Source organism: Diabrotica virgifera, chromosome 7, assembly GCF_917563875.1.
Source record: "Diabrotica virgifera virgifera chromosome 7, PGI_DIABVI_V3a".
Lineage (NCBI taxonomy): Eukaryota > Metazoa > Arthropoda > Insecta > Coleoptera > Chrysomelidae > Diabrotica > Diabrotica virgifera.
The window spans coordinates 1,507,710-1,532,602 of record NC_065449.1 but is presented as its reverse complement, the minus strand read 5'-3'; the positions used below and the strand labels follow the sequence as shown (position 1 = coordinate 1,532,602).

General features: G+C 31.7%; 1 protein-coding gene across 1 annotated transcript; it reads left to right on the top strand.

Annotated features, from left to right (window-relative positions):
- On the top strand, positions 1 to 23,960 carry LOC126888351 (uncharacterized). Its single transcript, XM_050656524.1, has 6 exons — positions 1 to 199; positions 254 to 311; positions 396 to 551; positions 11,354 to 11,713; positions 18,862 to 19,268; positions 23,443 to 23,960. The coding sequence occupies exons 1-6, from the start codon at positions 83 to 85 to the stop codon at positions 23,863 to 23,865; spliced, it is 1,521 nt and encodes a 506-aa protein (XP_050512481.1). The 5' UTR covers positions 1 to 82; the 3' UTR covers positions 23,866 to 23,960.
- The last annotated feature ends 933 nt before the right edge of the window (positions 23,961 to 24,893 follow it).

Sequence of the window (24,893 nt, the reverse complement as noted above, 5' to 3'; positions counted from 1 at the left end):
GAGTATATTTTAATTCATATAATTAAATTTTAAGTATTAAATTAATTTTAAATCTGAATTATCTTATATTGACACAAAAATCATGTATAAAGTGCGGAGAAGAACTTCTAAAAAGAAGAAGGAGAGTGTTAAAACAGTTGACGGAAATGGTGGGAAAATTAGAAAAACCGAGGGAAATATTGTCCCTAAAAGAATCACGGTGAGTTCAGTTACGAATTCTCCCGGGCTTTTCTGAGATATAACTCATTTTTAGATCCCTCCAGATTTTTTTAAAGATGAACCAGCTTTAATTTCCTCTGCTAGACGTTTAAGTAAGTTTCTTGTTTATTAACAAAATGTAAAATAAGAAATATATCCATTAGATCGCGCATAAAACATTTTCATTTTCATAATAGAAACAGATTTCCCGATAGATAATCTTCATGGTCTCTTTGATAAGTGTGTAAACATCAGAAGATCCAAAAGAGTGTACAATAAAAATCACAGGCAAAATATAGAAAGTGATTATAGTCCAATAGGTGAAAGTAGCCAGAATGGTTTAAAAAAACCGGGTAAGTCTTTATATCCATTTTAAAATTTTTCCTGAACTTCATTTCTATTTTACAATTATTCCCAAACCTCATCATTTAAAAGAAAGTCCATATCAACAGTTAGCAGAGCAACAAGACTGAAAGATCACAAGGTGCATACAAATTTTCCTTTAACCCTTCCAGCTCAGGTTACCTACTGCTGTATTTTTTGTTTTTGCTGCCCTGCCCTAATGTATAGGTTACAGTTAGTTCAGATGGTGTGCGGTGTGCCTAAACCTAATTGAGGTGCTCACAGCAACAGTGGCCTAACCCACAATCCTTGATCCACTCTGCATCTGAAAATACTTAAGTAAGGAATAACTTTGATGTAATAAAAGTGTTTTGGTAACATTGTGGATTGTGGGTTAAGCCACTGTTGCTCAGAGCACCTTAATTATCTCCTGAGTGTATCTGTAGGTACTATTGTTAAGCCGTTAATGTTGTTGTTTAATAGATCTTTAGATACTTCCATGTTTCCAGCTGCTTGGAAGAAGAGTTTTATTGTACCTGTTTTTAAGAATGGGCAAAGAGATAATAGAAAATGATCGCAGCATATCCATTCAATCTGCAATACCAAAGCTTTTCAATAGTCTTGTTGCTAAGCAGCTCTCTTGGTTGTGTAAGGGTTTAATTTCTGACTCACAGCATGGTTTTTGAATGAAAAAATCAACTGCAACAAATTTAGTTTTCTCTCACTCAAATGGAATGCCATGGACTCTGCCAAATGGAAGTTAGAAAACAAATACTTAGATCAATATACACAGATTTTTCCAAAGCATTTGATCTTGTTGACCACCAAATTCTCTTGGAAAAACTGGTATTTTCTGGTTTTCATATTAAATTTGTTGAATGGATTAAAAACTTCTCATCTGGTAGAACTCAGCGTGTAAAGATAGAGAGTTATCTATCTGACGCTATCAAAGTTAGCTCTGGTGTTGCACAGGGTGGACATACTTCTCCTCTACTTTTCAACATATTTGTTAATGATATCTATCTCTTATATAGTAGAAGTTTGATGCTAGCTGATGAATTAAATTTTTGGAGAGTTGTGGATTCAGCTTTGTTGCAAGATGAGTTAGATTAACTACATAATTGGTGCATTTAGAAGAGACTCTATTTCAATGCTAAAAGACTTCATCGTCATAATGTTTTCGTAATACCTTTTCATAACACATCCTACAGTGTACAGGGTACAGGGTGTAACAAAAATACAGGTCATAAATTAAATCACATATTCTGAGACCAGAAATAGTTCGAATGAACCTAACTTACCTTAGTACAAATATGCACATAAAAAAGTTACAGCCCTTTAAAGTTACAAAATGAAATTGATGATTCTTTATTGAAAATGAACATGTGGGATTCTTATGGCAGGAACATCTTAACGAAAAATTATAGTGAAATTTGTGCACCCCATAAAAATTATTTTATGGGGGTTTTGTTCCCTTAAACCCCTCAAACTTTTGTGTACGTTTCAATTAAATTATTATTTTAATACCATCAGTTAAATTGAATATTTTTAAACATTTTTTGCTTCTTGATATTTTTTCAATAAGGCAGTTTTTATCGAGTTGCGGCTTCTTTTTTAATATGTTTACATACAAATTTTATGGGGGTTTTGTTCCTTTGAACCCCAAATGTTTGTGTATGTTCCAATTAAACTATTACTGCGGTACCATTAGTTAAACACAGCGTTTTTAAAACTTTTTTGCCTCTGTATTTTTTCGATAAGGCACCTTTTATCGGGATATGGCTTCTTTTTTAATACGGTTCAAAAGTATTTTCGATGGGAAATAAGCCACAATTTTATCAAAAAAAATGAATTTATTAACGTTTTGACGCCCAAGTCGGGTGTCGTTGTCAAAATACAAAATAATACTAGTATAAAATAAATACAGTATTATTTAGTATTTTTACAACGACACCCGACTTGGGCGTCGAAACGTTAATAAATTCATTTTTTTGATAAAATTGTAGCTTATTTCCCATCGAAAATACTTAATTATAAAAATGCCACAAGGAAATAGCTTCAGAACAACACGGTTCAAAATATACCTAAATATGTAAATCATAAATAAATTTTCATATTATTACCAAGTCTCTATAATCGTACTCAACCATATACAAATATGTGGTGGATTTGGCAAATATTCAAAATATCTCGATAAAAACTGACTTTTCGAAAAAGTACTAAGAGGCAAAAAAGTTTTTAAAATATTTTGTTTAACTAATGGTGCTACAAGAATAATTAAATTTTAATGTACACAAAAGTTTGGGGGGTCTAAATTTCACTATAAATTTTTCTTAAGATACTACTGCCATAAGAATGCCACAGGTCTATTTTCAATAAAAAATCTCTAATAGTTTTCGATATATTGGAAAAAATCGATTTTCATTTTGTAACTTCGAAGGGCTGTAACTTTTTTTATGTGCACATTTGTACTAAGGTAAGTTCAATCGAACTATTTTTGGTCCCAGAATATGTGATTAAATTTATGACCTGTACTTTTGTTACACCCTGTATATGGGGTTCTGAAACAATTATGATATTGATTTATTCAACATAACATTAAGATGATACAGTAGTGATCAACAGGTAGTCAAAACGCGTTCCAAGATTGCGGCTGTAATTTTGAATATTTTTTCGAGATATTTGGCACACGTATTCGTAATATAATAAAGAATGGCGGTACAGAGCCCAATTTGAAAAATATATTAATATGTGGAAATTACTCTGTAATTAAATACAATATTAAAAAAAAACGAGCCTGTACCGCCATTAAGAAGAACAAAAAAATACACTTTTTTCAAATAAACTTTTTTATCCGATGCCTAGATTTTGTGTCATTTTGGAACTACTAAATGTTTTTATTTCATTAGTAGTTCCAAAATGACACAAAATCTAGGCATCGGATAAAAAAGTTTATTTGAAGAAAGTGTATTTTTTTGTTCTTCTTAATGGCGGTACAGGCTCGTTTTTTTAATATTGTATTTAATTACAGAGTAATTTGCACATATTAATATATTTTTCAAATTGGGCTCTGTACCGCCATTCTTTATTATATTACGAATACGTGTGCCAACTATCTCGAAAAAATATTCAAAATTACAGCCGCAATCTTGGAACGCGTTTTCGCTACCTGTTGATCGCTACTGTTTCCTCTTAAGACAGTTAAAAAGATCTCTTGCTTTAGGATAATTTTGTTAGTTCAAGTGTTACTTTTTATAGTCTCTGTTGTATTTACCTTTCAAATTTTTTTTCATTGCTGTTTATGTACCTGCACATTTGTTTTTATCACTATGCATTTTATATCTTTTATTGTAATTTTCCTAATTTAGTTATGTGAAATTTAATGTTTAACCTGTATTTTTTAGGCATTTTTTTATTATTGCTGTTAATGGGGATATCCCGTATAAATAACTTGATTATCCAGTTAGAGTTGACCATTCCTATTCCTATTGACATTGAAATTTCTAATTCATTACTTGTTTTATCATTTTTGGTGAATGTATTTTTAATTTCAATGTTTTGATCTTCATTACTGTTGGAGTTTTCATTTTGTGCCTTTTTGGTTCTGCATTTCATCCTATAGAAGTAAAACTCACTAACTAAACTTTTCAGCCAACCAACAGAGTAACCAGGATGATCCCAAGGGGGGAGGTTACAACTACTGGAGGGACTCTGGGGGGTATGGAACAGTAATGGTGTTAAGAGTATAGAGCTTGAAGTAGGGTTATAACCCCTAAACCCCCTCCCTGATTACGCCACTGTTTTCAGCAATTGGAGTAAAATTGATTTAAAGGAACAAATTGTTTTTTAAATTCACCTGACTTAAATATTGGAATTTTTATAATGCAACTTGAAAGAGTAAATAAAAACAAATTTTTTATGCTTGCTCCACAGGAGCCCCCCATCAAAGTTTGTCGCGGGGCCCTGTTCCACGACTGATATGGTATAGTGCCAAAAAAAATGTTCAACAAAAGCAGCAAAAACGCTTGTATAGAATAGAATAGAAATATACTTTATTGTCACTGAAAATTTTCCAATTTTATGGACAAAGCGTAGGTACATACAAAGAGTAGGAAAAAAACAACAACAAATACAGTTTACTGAAATTACACAAATCGTCAATATTATTGCAAAATAAAAGATAATGAAATAAAGCAAAACAATACAGGGTGTTTCATTAATAATTAGAAATATCTTAACTGTAGATTTCTGGGCTTAAAATATTACGGTTTAACCCAAATCACCTACTCCGAAAAGGCTGCTTAAGGGAGCTGGAGCTGTTTTAAGATGGTGCCTTTTAATTAGTTTTTTTGAAATACCTCTAGCACACATCTATTTAGAAAAATTAAAACTGGTACGGCTATTTATTTTCCGGAGATAAATCTATTTCATAAATTGCGAATTTCTAGTACCGGTCATATGCATCCTCTTTGGGTAGGGCAACTGTTATTTTATCGCATAACTTTTTTGTCTTTAACTTTTAAGCATTTTTGACACTGGATTATTAAATTGTGTGGTATTCTAGTACTAAAAGTTACTCTTACTTTAGATACACCGTTTTCTAGAAAAATCAATTTGAAATTTTTTCGTTTTTTGAATTAGACCCAATTTAAAAAAAAAAGTTAAAAAAACGGTGTATTTTAGCGACCTAAAGCAAGAGTAACTTTTAGTACTAGAATACCTCATAATTTAATAATCTAGTGTCAAAAATGTTTCAAAATTAAAGACACAAAAAATAATGCGATAAAATAACTGTTGACCTACTCAAAACGGACGCATATGACTGGTACTAGAAATTCGCAATTGATGAAATCGATTCATCTCTGGAATAAACGTACCAGTTTTCGTTTTTTGTTTCCATAGTATTTTTTTGAAAACTTTTTTCACATTAAAAAAACAAAATTTTCTAATCGACATTTCTAGAAAACGGTGTATCGTACCGACTTAAAGCAATAGTACCTTTTATTACTAGAATGCCTCATAATTTAATAATCCAGTGTCAAAAAGGCTTAAAAGTTAAAGATAAAAAGGAAGATAAATAGGCGTACCAGTTTTGGTTTCTCTAAATAGAAGCGTTCTGGAGGTATTAAAAAAAAACTAATTACAAGACGCCTTTTTCAAAGAGCTCTAGCTTCTGTAAGAAGCATTTTTAGACTAGGTGATTTGGGTTAAATCTTAATACATATTTTGAGCCTAGGAATCTACAGTTAAATTATTTCCAATTATTAATGAAACACACGGTATATTGAAATATTTAAATAAATTGCAAATTGCATAATACAACCTTAGGAACTAATAAGTTCAGCGTATAACACTCAAATATAGATAATAATAATAATAAATCTAATAAACTCTAATAATCCAAAGTCGAAAAACAGATTTGAATTGAGACTCATTGTTTTAAAACAGATTCAGTTTTTTCAAGCCAAGGGTGAATAGACATTGAAAAGTAGAGTAAACAAAGAAGTTCTGTTTTTTAACGACGAGCGACCGGCAAATAGATATACCTAAATACAATTTATAGATAAAGAACAGGTTACACGAAAATATACGCAAACAATACACAGTGCAGCGATTACAAATATTGTAATTTCGCATTATACATTATACAATGTCTAACACAGCCAACGGTGAATAAACAATAAGAAGTAGCTTGAAAACAAAAAACCTCTGTTGTTATAGAACGGCGAGAGGCAGAAAATAGATAGGTACCTGTGCAGTACATAAATATAGTTTATAATAAAGAATAAACGAATCCATTACACGAAAATGTCGATATCCCAACAATATATGTACACCTGGTTCCAAAAAAAACTGATACGACTCTTGACGCGTATTTTGTAGAAAATTGAGCAGTGTATTTTGAAGGATAAATACTTAATATTTACATACTGTCAATGTCACTGCCAAATCTTAAAATTTGTCAGATAGCTTATTCTGTTCCACGGTTATTAGACTTTATTATTAATCTTTATTATTAAGACTTTCTCCGCAACTGAGGGTATCTTATCAACTGTATTGTTTTTAAACAATAGATGATAAAATAAAAATATTGACAGTTCAAAAATGTGAACATTATCGCATTGTGTGTGGCCTAAGTTTGGGCTGAAAACTGAAACGTATTACATTTTTACAAAATTTTGGAATATGCTTAATTACGTAGAACAATTTTAACAGTTGTTTTCAATACAGATTTCAATCATCTACAAATAGTTTCTAATGTCTTTTGATGTCAAATAATTAGGGAAGCTGGAATTCAACAGTTTAAAATTTTACATTGAGTTAATGCAAAATTGTGGCGCATGTCAAAATTCTCAATGTATTTTAATTGTATTCATTTTTTTTCGAATCCTGAGAAAACTAATAAATATTTTTGAAAAATTTAAACTCAGAATGAAAGACTACATTATTACCGAGGGCTGAAAGTCCCTGAAAACTTCTATAATATTTATTTTAATAAGTTACAGGGCTGAAAATAAAAAAAAGTGTGATATTTAATTTCAAATATTTCATTCAATAGAAATTGCTTGTTTATTCTAAGGGGCTTTCCGCCCTCGGTAATAATGTAATCTTTCATCCTGCGTTTAAATTTTTCTAAAATACTTATTAGTTTTTTCATGAATCAGTTGTTTGTTGTTTGTTTATTTTATTATTTGTCTGTCATAATTAATATAATGTCAGATCAATCAAATACACTGCTCAACATGATCATATCTTACTAAGAGTCGTATCAGTTTTTTTAGGAACCGGCTGTACATTGTTTCAAAGCGTTTTAATAGTGAAATAATTGCAGAATATTTTGTTTAATTTTTTGAACGGAATTTTGTTTCGACATGCCGCGTTGGGGCCCCTGAATGTCGGGGACCCCGTATAATTGATACGGCGGTAGCTACGCCTCTGATTTTATGCCATGTTTCGTCACAGTAACTACGGTTTATTAAATATTAGATCAATTTTTGTACTTCATGATTTTTTCCATGAACAAAAGTCCCAAAATTTATATTCTCAGTAAAATTCAGCATGTTCGTATGATCTTTTTGAGATTCAGTGGCTTTTTCCTCTCAGATGACTGGACTAGTATGCAACCTAAGGCAAAAAATATATACATATCTCTATTCTCTCAACATTAGAACATCGTCAATTTGTAAATAATTACGGAGAGGTTAAAACTTTTGAAGTTTTTAATGTCGTTCTTGTCAGTAATATGCAAGTACATATATCATCTAGAAAAATATAATAATTTTACAGAAATCTGAGAAAATATCCACGTGATTTATTAAACAGAGGAATGAGGTACCCTTAAGATATTCATAATATAACAAAATCATCTTTTACTTAGTCATTAAGCTCTGTATGAGATCTCTTTTGACCATTTTGTCGCAAATCAAGATGATTTTATAAACAAAATCAACTTGGTTTTAATAAAATAATTATAGCATTCCTAAAAGTAATTGAAATGTATGATTTGATGCTTGCAATAAAATCTTTTTTCAAATTGACAAATTGAAGAGTCTCAGATGCAGAATCCACCAATTTAATAAAAATTAAAATGGTAAATAGTGATTTAAACCTGAGACTTTTCGCGTTGAAAGTTCTTACTGGTACATCCTTAATCTGCGACTTTTTCAATTAATAAGACAGCAGACGACGAATATAGAAAACGAAAGGGAAACGATCACATTTCGCCTTCATTCGTCTAGGAAAAGGAAAGCAGAGGAACTTTCAGTACTCAAACCGAGTAAAGGAAATAAAATAATAAATGATGGTTTTGCTTGTTTTCGATTCAGAGGGTTGCACACCCGCTAGACAGGCTGTTTCTACCATTTCAGGCGTCTTCAGTAGCGTTTGTTAGCGTGCACACCTCTGAATCGAAAAATAGCTCCACCATCATTTTAAAGGGAATCTGAAAAATAATTCAAATTTCCCATTAGACGCGATACAGCGACATCTCATAACAAATTGAAGAGTCTCAGATGCAGAATCCACCAATTTAATAAAAATTAAAATGGTAAATAGATTTAAATCACTATTGAACCGACTACAGAACTTGTGCGTAGTCGGTTCAGTTCGGCTATTCCTATTCCGTTCCACGGAACCTTAAGTTCGTTTTACGGCTACTGCTAGCGTAGATTTGTCGCCCGTGGAGCCTTAGCCTTAGGCAGCTAGGGTTTATTAAGAGGCATACAAGAGATTTTCATAACATTTTTTCACTGAGAATTTTATACTGTTCTCTGGTCCGATCTCAGCTTGAAAATTCCACTGTAATCTGGTCTCCCTTTGTCCAATCCTCTATTCAAAAGTTGGAGAGAGTGCAAAGACGGTTTTTTATGTACTGTGCCTAAATTACACAGACCTTATTCATATTCTGGTATGATGAGATACTTAGAACTTGATCCTCTGTCTACTAGACGAGTTAATTTCGATCTCATCTTCATTTTTAAATTGGTTAACGGAATGATACATTCACCTGAACTGCTTCAATTGGTTTGTTTCCACATTCCTTCCCGTGTCCTTCGTGAGAATACACTATTTCATATTCCTTTTCGTCGAACTAATTATTCTGCGAATATAGGTCTGGTCAGACTTCTTGTTCATGCTAATCGGTTGCCACATGAGACAGATTTTTTTAAATTGTCCTTAAGTGCCTTCAAGCAATCTCTGAAGCGTTAAAGGGTACCCCCCGTTAAGATAGGCAAAATGCCCTCACTCCCAGAATTCTATTTTATTAATTTTTTTACGTTCTATGCAACTAAAAAATGAGATAACGCGGATTTTTAGCTCGCCACCCTCCTTACCCCTCCCCCCACAGCAAAAAACGTAGATTTTTAGATTTAATTTTTTTAGTTGGGTTGCAATTGATTTAAAAATTTCAAAAAATTCACACGTGTAGCTGAGGCTTTTACAAAACATGCCCATTTTTTATGGACCCATAGATCGAGTGTACATAACCTCAATTTTTTTTAACTTTTTTAAAACCTATAACTTTTTTTTGAGAGGGCTGCAGGTCCATTTTTTTTGCATTTTATGTATCTTATCAAAAGCTATCTCTCTGATTTTTTTCAGATTTTTCCGTCAGGTGCGCCATCTTCAAAAATCAAGAAAACTGTTTTTTTTTAGGTTTTTCGATTATATTATTTTGTTAATAGATTATGTATAATTTAAAATAACTGAGTATATTAGGATATTCAAAAATTGGGCGAAACAATTTTAAACCCACCAAAAAACATGTTTTTTTAAAGTTTTGGAAGGATTATTGCGGGTCTAATTATATTTTTTGAGATCGATACAGCCTGAATATTTTTTTTTTAATTTGTTTACGTTATGTGATTAAAAAATAAGACTAATCGCATTTTTAGCCCACCACCCCTTCCCCTGCCCCCACAAAAACGTCAATTTTTCTATTTTTTTTTTGTTTAGTTAAGTTGCAATTAATTTAAAAATTTTATGAGGCTTCTACAAAACATATCTATTTTTTATAGACCCGTAGGTCGAGTGTACAATACATATAACCTCAAAATTCTTTTTTTTATTTTTTTAAAACGTATTTTTGACTTCCAATCGATATTTTTTTAAAACGTCCAATGAATTGTACATCTCTCTCGCGGACGGCCGGTTCAATACGTGCTTACCGCTCATTTTTAATTATTAAAAATAATAGTAATAAAATAATGACAAAATTTCTTCAGGCTCTTGCAGGGGGGGAGGCTTTAAACTTTGAGTTGGTCACTTTATGACTTTCATAATAATAATTATTAATCGAGTTAAGTTATTCAGAATAACATTCATAATTTAATTGCAAACCAACTTTAAAAAAAAATAAAATCGAAAAATTGACATTTTTGGCTGTGGGGGAGGGGGAATAGGGGAAGTGGGCTAAAATTGCGGTGAGTCTTAATTTTTTAAAATCATATAGAACGTAAAAAAAATAAAAAAAATATTCAGGCTGTATCGACCACAAAAAATATAATTAGACCCGCAAAAATCCTTACAAAACTTTAAAAAAACATGGTTTTTGGGGGGTTTAAAAGTGTTTCGCCCAATTTTTGAATAACCTAATATACTCAGTTATTTTAAATTATACATAATCTATTAACAAAACCTTGAGTTGATCTATGTTGCAGTCTATAAAATGGAGAAAATTCCCAAAAACCCCACAAAAAAACAGTTTTGTTGATTTTTCAAAATGGCGCACCTTATGGAAAAATCTGAAAAAATCAGAGAGATAGCTTTTGATAAAATACACAAAATGCAAAAAAAATTGGACCTGCAGCCCCCTCCAAAAAAAAGTTATAGGTTTTAAAAAAGTTAAAAAAAAATTGAGGTTATGTACACTCGACCTATGGGTCCATAAAAAATGGACTTGCTTTGTAAAAGCTTCAGCTACACGTGTGAATTTTTTGAAATTTTTAAATCGATTGCAACCCAACTAAAAAAAATTAAATCTAAAAATCTACGTTTTTGGCTGTGGGTGAGGGGTAAGGGGGTGGCGAGCTAAAAATCCGCGTTATCTCATTTTTTAGTTGCATAGAACGTAAAAAAAATTAATAAAATTGAATTCTGGGAGTGAGGGCATTTTGTCTATCTTAACGGGAGGTACCCTTTAATCGTAATTCTATATATGTACATATTTATTTTATGATTTTGTATTTTATTTAGTATTTGTTTGTAATGTTTATAAATGTTGCTTAATTGTATATTTTTTGTCAATGGGCTTGCCCCGTTTATTAACAATAAATAAATAATTTAATTTATCATATTTTTTTACCGTTTTTAGACAATCCAAAGTCACTCAGGAATGAAAGAAACCTAATTTTTAATAACTTAACAAGTTACCAGGAGAAGGATTTAAAAGAATTTGAAACTTCCAAAAGTGATAAAAAACACGAACGTAGCAAGCAAAAGCAATCAACAAAAAAATCGAAAAGTATATTCGAACAAATAAATCAATTATACGCAAGATCTAGTCAAGATTGTAATTTTGGTAATACTTCCAGAGGAGAGTCTTCCAACCAAAACTTTTGTGATAGACTAGCGAAGCAAATAGGTCATAATATTGACTTGGACCATCAGACAATAGTTGCTTGTCAATCAAGAATATTGTCGGAAATTAAAAAAGTTAACGACACACTTTCAGGTAATTTTTTTTATTTTGCAGAAATAGTCCCATCAACCTGAGTTTAATTAGCGACATAATATCTTCTTCTTCCTAACTCAGACGAGACTACTTAGTCTCTGACACTTGGTCATAAGACCTTTGTACCATACCTTATTTTTTTCCTTAAACTCTAATAAGTTTTGTGGCCTCAACGAAGGCCAACATTTTTCTTATTGGTAGCTTTAGAATCTCTTCTGGTTCAAACCTCATTTGACCAGTAAATTCCTGCTTTACATCATCTAGCACACTGCAATGGCATCAGGGGGCCAAGCTCCTTGATAGTCTGAGCCATTTTTCAAAATTCGAAATTTTTCGAGAGCCGCAATTAAACAATAATTGTCTAAAAAGTGTAAAAAAGGGTATACTCTGGGCTAATTAGCAAAATTCATGGAAAAGTTATTTACCAGCAATTTTATTACTGGAATCGAATTATAAGATCCTATATATTAATAATATAGGTATGCAAAGTCCGCAGATAGTGTGCTACTTTTTTTATAAACAAAATGGCGCCGACAAATCGTATTTTTTTCAATTATTGCTCTATAACTCCGAAGATTTTAACTTTACAACAAAAACACCCAAATAAAAATTCACCGCAATTAAATTCTGCATAGAGATATGTTTTTCACGATTTGCTCCGACGAAAATTTTCCTCGGAAAATGCGGGTTTTCCTAACAAAAACTATAATTTTCAAATAAAGTTTTAGGTAAGTAATTATTAATCAATGATTAAATAACTTAGTGACATCAAAGATTTCTTGGTATAGATTGTAATTCCAGAAGCTTGTGAAAATTAAACGAATATTTTAGCAACAATTCAATTGTTAATTAACAATTTACGATCGCAATAATAACCAAAATAATCATGATACATTGATCAAACTTATAAAGATTATAAAGATGAGATGCTTGTTTAATATTTTATCGACAAAATATAAATTTTTCTTTTTTTGCATAATCTTTAAATTTTGAAAAAAAAATAGTTATAATACGTTGGTCTAATTAGTAAAGTACAAAGAAAGGTTATTTACCAGCAATTTTATTGCTTTAATCGAATTATAAGATCCTATATATTATTAATATAGGTAAAAAAAAGTCCACAGATAGTGTGCTACTTTTTTTATAAACAAAATGGCGCCAACAAATCGTATTTTTTTCAATTATTGCTCTATAACTCCGAAGATTTTAACTTTACACCAAAAATACTCAAATAAAAATTCACCCCAATTTAATTCTACATAGAGGCATGTTTTTCCCGAGTTGCTCCGACGAAAATTTTCCTCGGAAAACGTGGGGTTTCCCAACAAAATCTCGAATTTTCAAATAAATTTTTTGGGCCAGTAATTATTTATCAATAATTATATAGCTTAGTGAAATAAAAGCTTTCTTGGTATAGATTATAAATTCAGAAGCCGGTTAAAATGAAACGAATATTTTAGCAACAATTCAATTGTTAATTAACAATTTACAGTCGCAATAACAACCAAAATAATCATGAGACATTGATCAAACTTAGAAAGATTATAAAGGTGTGATGCCTATTTAATATTTTGTCGACAAAATATAAATTTTTCATTTTTTTGCATAATCTTTAAATGTTTAAAAAAAATTGTTATAAACAAATTAACATTTCTTAGAAATTGTTTATTATATTCTAATTTTAAAAAATTACTTAAAATGCGTATTTCATAGGTCTTGAAAATGAATGCTTTAAAAAAATTTTCCAACCATTTGCAAAAAAACTAGGAAACATCAAAATAAATATACGATATCTCCATTGTTTACAATTTGTTTTAATTGTTTCAAAGCTTAAAAGTGAGTCTATGGTACAATCTAATTACTCACAAAGAATGTCAAAAATTAGTGCAATGGTTATATTTTAATCAAAGATGAAAAATACGTTTTTTTTGTAATTTTTAGCGCGAAAGTAGGCTTGATACAGAGCCGGAGAAAAAATGTTCACTCGAAGCGACTGACACGCTTAAACTCGCGCGAGTTGTGTATGTGGGCGGGTAGCTACGGTACTGTATTATTCTACTTTCGCGCGTGTAAATTACAAAAAAATATATTTATAATCTTTAATTAAAATATAACCATTAAGCTGATAATCGATATTGTTTTATAAATAATTAGCTTGTACTTTAAACTCACTTCCACGCTTTGAAAGAATTAAAAAAAAAATATTAACACCGTAGTAATCGTATGTTTACTTTGCTGTTTCATAACTTTTTTGCAAATGGTTCCAAAACAGTTTTAAAGCATTCATTTTCAAGATATTTGAAATGCGCATTTTAGCTGTTTTTTTAAATTATAATATAATAAAAACTTTCTGAGAAACGTTAATTTGTTTGTAACTATTTTTTTTAAACATTTAAAGATTATGCAAAAAAATAAAAATTTTTTATTTTGTCGACAAAATGTTAAATAGGCATCTCATCTTTATAAGATTTCAAAGTTTGATCAGTGTATCATAATTATTTTTGTTATTATTGCGACCGTAAATTATTAATTAACAATTGAATTGTTGCTAAAATATTCGTTTAATTTTCACCAGCTTCTGGAACTATAATCTAAACCAAAAAGGCTTTTAAGTCACCAAATTATTTAATTATTGGTAAATAATTACTTATCTAAAACTTTATTTGAAAATTAAAGATTTTGTTGAGAAAACCCGCATTTTTCGAGGAAAATTTTCGTCGGAGCAGATCGGGAAAAACACGTCTCTATGCAGAATTTAATCACGGTGAATTTTTATTTAAGTGTTTTTGTTGTAAAATTAAAATCTTCGGAGTTATAGAGCAATAATTGAAAAAAACACGATTTTCGGGCGCCATTTTGTTTATAAAAAAAGTAGCACACTATCTGAGGACTTTGCATACCTATATTATTAATATATAGGATCTTATAATTCGATTCCAGCAATAAAATTGCTGGTAAATAACTTTTCCCAAAAATGGCCTATTCTCCGATAATCAGCCCAGACTAGTATTACATTTTTCTCTCTGATTGAATTTCACGAATTTTATAGTGAAATAAAATGGTTCGTCACTGTTTCAAATATGCAAAAAATTATACAAGAAGCCTTTACTAATTCAGGATACTTCGACTCTTCATCATCCTTCCATCATCATCCATTTCTGGGACGACCTACTGATCTGTCGGCTTTCAAAAAACACCGTCTTTAACACTCTGTATTTCTTTGATCTACCACATGAGCTGCCCATCTTATCTTAGCTTTTATATGTCTGACAATGTTTTCAGTACCATACACAGTCACAAATTCAGCTTTGTGGCGCCTTCTCCTAGTCTAAGAGCTAGTGAACCCTCCGACTAACGGTCGTCCTGTAAGGCTAGACATTTTTCTAGTGATAATTCATAGCACACCAAGGCTAAAAACCATGACCTGGCAGGCCTCAGTGGTGCACGTGTATCTACCAGGTGAATCGAAAAGTGCAAATTTAGGGGGTAAAATAAACTCTCCTGTAAGGTTTAAATTTAAGTATGTGTTTGAGTAAGTCATTTAGAAGAAATGTGTACAATGACAGGCGATTCTGAAGAGCATAAGACCTTGCCAGGCGAGGGGAAAGATTAGGGGTTTTTCCTAAAATTATTCTTTTTGCATCGAACAATTTTTTTTTAGATTTTTTGAATCTTTCCAGACAGAAAACGTCTTTAGTGATTTTTCTCTAAGTTAATAGTTTTTGTTATATATAAGCGATTGAAAATTTTGAAAATTGCGAAATCGGCGATTTTTAACCCTAAATCGGACATTTATCTAAAAATTTCATGTTGCCAAGGTACGTAGATATTCTTTAAACATTGATTGATGAAATTCCGAAGAGTTTTTTGCAATAAAATATCGAAAACCCCTTTGTTTTTTTAAATGCTAGTCAAAGTCAAGCGGGCGCGACACTGTAGTATAAGTGAGGACGTTTGAGTTTGCATAAATTCATTATCTCGAGAATGGGCAAATTTCAAGAGAAATCCTTAGACAGGTCGATTTTTATTTTTGAATTAGGACTTTTTGGCATATATATAATACTAGTGACGTCATCCATCTGGGCATGATGACGTAATCGATGATTTTTTTAAATAAGAGTAGGGATTGTGTGATAGCTCATTTGAAAGGTTAAGTAATATAAACATTAACATAATTATTTATACAGGGTGTACAAAAAAAATTTTTCTTCTATTTGTCAAATTTAATCAAAGTTAATTTAATAAAAAAAATTTTTGTACACCCTGTATAAATAATTATGTTAATGTTTATATTAGTAAATAGATAATTAAATAACCTTTCAAATGAGCTATCACACAACCCCTACTCTCATTTAAAAAAATCATCGATTACGTCTGTTCTGAAGCTATTTTCTTGTGGCATTTTTACAATTTTAACTATTTATAATGGGAAATAAGCCACAATATTATTAAAAAATGATTTTTATTAACGTTTCGACGCCCAAATCGGGTGACGTTGTCAAAATACAAAATACATACTACTAACATAAACAAAAATGTTGTTGCTTAGTAAAAAAAATTCTTCTAATAATTTATTTAAATACAACAACATAAGCAACAACATTCAGCAAAAATCATTTTTTAATAATATTGTGGCTTATTTCCCATTATAAATAGTTAAAATCGATTACGTCATCACGCTCAGATGGATGACGTCACTACTATTATATATATGCCAAAAAGCCGTAATTTAAAAATAAAAATCGACCTGTCTGAGGATTTCTCTTGAAATTTGCCCATTCTCAAGATAATGAATTTATGCCAACTCAAACGTCCCCCCCCACTTATACTACAGTACAGTGTCGCGCCCGCTTGATTATCAATTAAAAAACAAAGGCGTTTTCGATATTTTATTGAAAAAAACTCTTAGGAATTTCATCAGTCAATGTTTAAAGAATATCTACGTACCTTGGCAACATTGAACTTTTTAGATAAATGTCCAATTTAGGGTTAAAAATGGCCGATTTGGCAATTTTCAAAATTTTCAATCGCTTATATAACAAAAACTATTAACTTAAGATAAAAATCACTAAAGACGTTTTCTGTTTAGAATGATTCAAAAAACCTAAAAAAAAATTGTTCGATGCAAATAGAATAATTTTAGGAAAAACCCCTAATCTTTCCCCTCGCCTAGCAAGGTCTTATGCTCTTCAGAATCGCCTGTCATTGTACACATTTCTTCTAAATGACTTACTCAAACACATACTTAAATTTAAACCTTACAGGAGAAAGTTTATTTTACCCCCTAAATTTGCACTTTTCGATTCACCTGGTAGATACATGTGCACCGCTGATGCCTGCCAGGTCATGGTTTTTAGCCTTGGTGTGCTATGAATTATCACTAGAAAAATTTCTAGCCTTACAGGACGACCGTTAGTCGGATGGTTCATTAGCTCTTAGACTATCTACTCTCCTATCAATTCATCTCTTTGAGGGCCAAATATTCTTAGAACTTTGCTTTCAAATAACAGCAGTTTATTTATTTCCCGCTGATGTAGAGTCCATATTTCACTTCCATATGTAACAATTGGGCGAATAATTGACTACTGTCTTAATTTAGATTATTATTGTTAATAATGATGATAGGATATAACGCTATATTCCACCCAGTTGTCCTTCCTGAAACCTCCTTTTATATATGGTTGTCATCTGTGATTACCGCCCCTAGATATTTATACTCTCTTAATACTTCGAAGTTGTGGTAATTATTAGTTATGTTCTGCCTAACTCTTGGTCTTGGATTTTTGGTTACTATCATGTATTTCGTCTTGTCTTCATTTATTCGAAGACCCAGACTACCTGTTTCTTCGTCGAGTTGTGAAAACAGCTCTTTCACATCTCTTGTAGAATGAGAGATTGGACTTATATCATCAGCAATGGCCAACAGTAGTTTTGATCCTCGATTCGCAAATCCTCCTATCAGCTCAGATGATATTTTACTTATTACATATTCTATGACCAAATTGAATAGCAACAACAGTGATAGGGGTCTACTTGTCCAAGTCTTGATGTTACACTTCCTCTTTTATATTTGTTGTTAATAATTTAAGACATTTTGAAACACAAAAATTAAAAGTAATTCAGGCACCTATATTTATTGAGAGCCACAAATAATCCTTCAAAGAGCCACATGTGGCTCGCAGGCCATAGTTTGGCCACTGCTGGATAGTATGTGTATATCATTTCGCACTTTCTTCACCATGGTTTATTCACCTTACCTAGTTTGTATAGGTGATTTCTTAAACGACAATGTCCAGTCTCCATTTTAGTGACCGTTTTGATCTCTCGTTTATTGAGGTTCATCAAACTTTCGAGAGTTTTTTATTGATATTCTTGATTATTTTTTAGTCTGGATTTGCCCTTGAGTGGTTCTCTATTTCTTTTGATGATTCTTTATCAGCCATTTCTGAACCTCGTTTTTCGTAGCATCTTTAGTGATACCACAGAAAGGTTTCTCGAGCCTTGTTTCGCTAACATATCTGCTGGTTTATTTTTATGACCCGACTAAAGACACTTAATTGTCTTTTGCCATGTTGTTGAGGAGATCTTTGCAGTTTCTCACCAGTTTTGATTTGCTGAGAGAGTTCTTTATGGCCATAATAGCCGATTGGCTATCTGTGTAAATGTTGATTCTCTTAGCTTTAGGGTCTTCATCAATGGAAGCTGCCAAAACAAAAAACTTCAGCCTGGAACACAGTTGTATGTTGACCAAGGCTGTAAGATTTATTATATCGTCGGTGATTCCGCAAAATCTTGTATGAGAATTTTTTCAGAATTTGGTTTTTTTGCCCTGTCAGAGCCCTCCGTTAAGGTGTACAAATGTTAACGTAATGAAAATGTCAAGAAACCTAATTACGTTAACATAGTTACGAAATGACAGGGCAAAAAACTAAATTCTGGAAAAGAAAAATTCTCATACGAGATTTTGCAGAAACACCGCGACTGACGATATGTAGTTGCATGTTTGTCCAAAGACTCCTGATCCAGTACCAGTACAACGGGCAGTAAGGATTTTATGATAGTTTTTACTTTTGACATTTAAAAATTTGTGGGGAACTTTGAAAAAAGCGTATTTGAACTTTGACAGTTTTTTGACGTTTTTTTTTCAGGTAAAACAAAGATGAACCAAACTCCTGCTGAGTCAAAATGTACATACTTTTATCCGCAAGACAATGCCTGTGATATAAATTTTTCTCTCTATAACAAATCAGAATGGGTATTTGAAACGCCCCCTAGACAAAGGATTCCTAATATGGTACTTGAAGAGTCTGAATTACAACCTGCAGTTTTATGCACTACCAAAAAGGAAAAACAGCTGTTTGAATGGAAGAAGAAATTGCAAATAAAACCTACGGATTTTAAGGACAAGGAAAATATTCCGATCAGCAACTATATGGACAATGTAGCTACTACTTTCAATTTCAATGGAAATATGCGGTCACCCAAATCACCTACCTTCAGTCAAGCCTTTGCCAGCGCTTATAATTGTGATGCAAACCAACCAACTAGAGATACGGTAAGATTAATTAAATGAAAATATTGTATATTTCTTCTTCTTTCTCCTCTTTATAAGCAATTTTTCTTGTTCATTGGCGGATGATACCTCTATGGAAGGTTGTCATTCCATCTTTTGCACGGTCGGCCGATACTTCTACCGATTGGTGATTTATCTCTTGCTATTTTGACCACACGTGTCTACCCCATCCAGGTTATGTGGTTGTTCCATTCTCTTTTTCTATTTAGTGTCCATTCGTTTATACTCTGTACGTTACATTGTCTTCTGTTATCTTCACTCCTCTTTCGATCTCTCAGTGTATTTCCTACAATTCTTCTCAGTACTCTCATCTCTTCAATTTCCAGTAGTCTTTGTGTTGTGGCTGTATCGGGTCTTGTTTCTGATGCATATGTCATTATTGGTCTTATGCTGGCTTTATAAATTCTTGACTTCATCTCAGTGTTAATATGTCGGTTTCGCCATAGAGTATTATTAAGGCATCGTGCCAGTCTATTTGCTCTTTGTACTTGATTTGTCACTTCTTTTTCTAGGTCTCCGTAACTTGACAATGTAATTCCAAGGTATTTTATTTTCATTACTTGTTCAATACTGATACCATCAATTTCTATTTTACATCTGATTGGTTCTTTACTGCTTACTGTGATTACTGTTGTTTTGGTTTTCTGAGATGAAATTGTCATATTGAATTCTTTTGCTCTTATGTTAAATCTGTGGACTAATCTTTGCAGACTATCTTCATCTTGGGCTATCAATATTGCGTCATCTGACGCAATGAGTCTGCCTGTCTTATTCCGCTGCCTATATCTATAGGTTCTGTAAGTTGTCCATCTATTCTGACTTCCATTTCGTTGTTTTGGTAGATGTTTTCAATAGTTTTTATCAGTTCTAGGAGGACTTCTCTATTATACAGAAGATGGATTACGTCTTCTCTGTCTTCTCAGTCTTACTCTGTAAAATGCTTTCTTTAAGTAAGTCAATCAGACACAGAAATGGTGGTCTTTTGTACTCTAGTGATTTCTCAGTAATTTGCTTTATGACGAATATTGCATCGTTACACGATCTTCCAGTACGAAAACCCTGTTGTTCATCTGCTAAACTTATCCTCTGATTCATTAGGTCTTGTAAAATTTTAGTTGTAAGTTTTAGTTCGCTCGTTCTCCATTCTTCCGGTATTTTATTGTGTTTTATGATTTTGTTAATTAATGTTGTTAATTGTTCTGTCATTGCTGCTCCACAATATTTCAGTAATTCGTTTGGTATTCCATCCTTACCTGCAGCTTTTCTGTTCTTCAGCTTTTCGAGTGTTTTTCGTACTTCCTGTGTACTTATATTAACATCTCCATTTGTGGTAATTTCTGGTGTTTCCCGTTCTACCATCATTTATTCTTCCTCTGCATAGAGCTTTTTTAGATAGTCAATCCATGTATCCCTTTCTGTGTGTTTTGGTTCTTGATATTTCTGACATCTGAAATTGTCCTGTCTAAGCGTCTTCCCCCAGTCTTCTTTGGTCTTCCTCTCCTACTTCTTCCAGGAACCCGCAGTTCAGCAAGTCTTCATATTGGGTAATTAACCTCTCGATGTTGAACATGACCAAACCATCTTAACCTGCATCATTTTGGCATCACTTGGTGTCACTCCTAGACTTCTCCTAATATACTCATTTCTAATTTTATCATTTTTCGTTACTCCACTCATCCATCTAAGCATTCTCATTTCTTAGTACACATATATTCGTTGTTCCCCTTTCTTTTTAACTGCCCAACATTTAGTTCCGTACATTACAGCATGTCTTATGACTATTTTATAGAATTTTCCCTTCAGATTTATTTCCATCCAATCCCAATTCTATTGCATGGATTACCATATATTTCCCCATTACTCTGTAATACCGATCCTAGGTACTTAAAACCTCACTTGTCACAATCGTTTCACCATCCAAAGATATCTTTTCATTTGTAGTAACTCCTTCTTTAAGCGAACATTCCAAATACTCTGTCTTTAAGAGCTTGTCTCCACTGTTCCAGTTTTTGTTCTAAGTGGCCTTCACTATTTCCCATCAACACCACTAGACCAGGGCGCATCTGTAAAAAAATTAGTACATTTGGACGTTGAGAGGTGACTAATTTTTTTTGCAGAAATTGCTTGAAAATAACTCTTATAATAACATTTGAGTTATCCTCCCACTCAAAAAGGTCCGGATCATTTTTTTAAAAATCAAAATGTCAAATAATGAAGGAAAAATTCGATTTTTTTCTTGGTTTTTTGATTATAACATTAAAAGTATTCATTTCCGAGAAAAGTTGCACTAACATAAAAGATGCGTAATTAAATTTCCTACAATATAGGATTGGTTAAAATTTTTAAAAATTGTCACCCTTGCTGCAAAATAGCAATAATTGCGAAAAAACCATAAAAAACAAGTATTTGTATTTTACGTTTTTCAACCATTTATGCTACACTTATCACTTATTTTATCCAGAAATATTTTATGATATAATAAAACAATACTGTAAATTTCATTATTTCGGTCCAATAGATTTTGCAAAATAAATTTTGCAATCCAGCTTTCGCAAAAAAAAATCATTTTTTCAAAATGTTACAGGACTGAAAATAAAGCAGATAGCAAGTTGAATTTTTTTACTTATAGAATAATACTGTACCTTTCCTTTGCAATTTTCAAAATTAAAATCGGTTAACTATCACGGCGTCAGGAATTTTTTTAAATAAACAATAATTTTTGGTGCTACGCGCAGGACAGCGGATACGTTCGCTCTGATTGGGCATTCCAATGACCTTTGATAATGATTGATAAATTTTTATTTTAGTACATTTCGATATAAATAAATTAAATTTGTTTATTGCAAAATAAAAAGACATACTCTGTCCTTTGAAATACCACTTTTTTTTAGCAAAAACTTTATTTATTGTTCATATATTTTAACTTAGAGTATAAAAGTTTATTATTTTTAAACATATGCAATTGTTTAAACAATATTTCGCAAACAATAATCAACTAAGTTTGATTTTTGTGGAATTAAAATATTAAAATACAACAAAATATAGAGTAAGAAAATAATGTATTAGATAAAGATTGGAAGAAATTTTGGTGGAAATCAACTTGTGTGAATCAAACACCGCTGTCCTGCGCGTAGCACCAAAAATTAATGTTTATTTAAAAAAATTCCTGACGCCGTGGTAGTTAATCGGTTTTAATTTTGCAAATTGCAAATGAAAGGTACAGTATTTTTATAAATGTAAAAAAATTCAACTTGCTATCTGCTTTATTTTCAGTCCTGCAACATTTTGAAAATATGATTTTTTTGCGAAAGCTGGATTGCAAAATTTTCTAGTATTGTTTTACCATATCATAATGTTTTTCTGGTATAGCATAAATGGTTGAAAAACGTAAAATGAGAATACATGTTTCTTATGTGTTTTTCGCAATTATTACTATTTTGCAACAAGGATGACAATTTTGAAAATTTTTAACCAATCCTATATTGTAGGAAATTTAGTTACGCAACTTTTATGTCAGTACAACTTTTCTGGGAAGTGAATACTTTGAAAGTTATAATCAAAAAACGAAGAAAAAAATCGAATTTTTCCTTAATTATTTGACATTTTAATTATTTAAACAATGTTCCGGACCTTTTTGAGTGGGAGGATAACTCAATTATTATTATATGAGTTAATTCTAAGCAATTTCTGCAAAAAGTGAGTCACCTCTCAACATCCATCTCAAAACAGATGCGCCCTGGACTACACATCAGCATACAATAAACATCAGGGAATATTACCCTGTAGTTTCGCTGTTGTCTGGTCCAAAATTAATAAGACTAAATAAGGACTAAGCACCGATCCTTGGTGGAATCCTACTTGCACATGAAACTTATCAGTCTCCCCCACACCTGTCCTACCACTAGTTGTTACTGCCTCATACATATGTCTCACAATCTTTACATATTTACTGGGGACTACTTTCTCATTGAGAGCCCACCAAAGAATCTCTCGAGGAACTCTATCATATGCTTTCTCAAGATCAATGAATACCATATGGGCGTTTGTTTCTTTATGCCTATATTTTTCCATCAAATGCCTTATAATGGTATTATTATAAGTATTAATATTATTTTACCTCGTAACAAAAGTTGTTTTCATATTTTCTTTTTTCCAGGACAATTTTCTTAAACCGGCGACAGTGGATAGGGGCCATCCATTAATGACTGTCTTAACTAGACCTCAGAAAAGCACCATCAAGAAAGCAATAACGTTTACTCGAGTTAAGAGAAAATTCGATACAGCAATGGAAACTACCATCGATTTAAATTCTCCAGAAAATAAAAATAAGCGCACAAATGGAAATCTGTTTGGAATAGAAGAAAACGAAGATTTTAAATTTCACCCAATGGAGACTGTTGTCAACGAATATCAAAATTTGCCTCTCTCATCAGCTTCTAGCCTAAATAATTTGTTGCAGAAGAATTTCGACTTTTTACCAAAAAATAGTTCGTTTACAATGGATATTGATATGGACGAAAACGAAAATAGTTTTACTTTTGACAGTTTACAAGTAAAAACATCTGATTTTCATTTTTAGATATAGTTTTATCATTCCTTTTTTAGTCATACTTATAATGACGTTTTTACATTGATGTAAAATGTTTGTGTATTAAATACACAATATAGTTGGTCCTTTTTGGTTTTGACTCATTGCATTCTTTTTATAGAACGTAGATTGGTTTTGTACGATGTATTCTGCAAGCAGTAAATACACTTCTGCAAGCAGTAAATACACTTCTCCGAGAAATTAACGCACCACCTCAAAAATGGGTCATTTTTGATGTCTCGAATTTCCTAAACCTGTTGTTCGATTTAAGTGATTTTTTAACATGTTGTAGCCTTATTCTTTAACAATATCGCTGTAATAATATTGTTGCTAGACAGGTTAAATTGTCATTGTATACCGGGTGTAACAATCAAACTGTGATTTTTTTTCTCAAAGTTCGCGTCACCCTGTGAAATATTCTAGCATTTATAAAATACTGAAATTAAAACACAACTATAGCCTCATGTTTTCTTAACATTCTATATTTTGATTCATTGGTTTGTGCTGGATAATAAAAAAATTAGGTACTTTAACAACTAGCTTTGTTTTTCGTCAATACAGGGTGTTTTTAAATAAGTACGGCAAGTTTTAAGGGGTAATTCGCCATGAAAAAATAATGGCAGTTTGCTTTATAAACGTATGTCTGCAAATCTTTCGTTTCCGAGATAAGGGGTGTTGAAATTTTTCTTACAAACTGACGATTTATTTATGGCTCTAAAACCGGTTTGAGATATGCAAATGAAATTTGGTGGGTTTTAAGAGGTAGTTATTGTGCATTTTTGGACATATAATTAAGAATATGTTCACTATTGGCGCACATAAAGGTCATACTACCCGTATACGCGCCAATTGTGAATATGAAATTCCTAATTGTATATCAAAAAATGCGCAATAAGTATCTCTTAAAACCCACCAAATTTAATTTGCATATGGTTTTAGAGCAATAAATAAATCGTCGGTTTGTAAGAAAAAACACCCCTATCTGGGAAACGAAGCATTTGAGAACATGCGTTTATGAA

Bases quoted from the DNA above. Each gene is read 5' to 3' on its own strand.
- LOC126888351 (XM_050656524.1), top strand. From the start codon at position 83: ATGTATAAAGTGCGGAGAAGAACTTCTAAAAAGAAGAAGGAGAGTGTT. The intron at 11,714-18,861 runs GTAATTTTTTTT...TTTTTTTTTCAG, and splicing joins AGTTAACGACACACTTTCAG to GTAAAACAAAGATGAACCAA. The intron at 19,269-23,442 runs GTAAGATTAATT...TCTTTTTTCCAG, and splicing joins ACCAACCAACTAGAGATACG to GACAATTTTCTTAAACCGGC.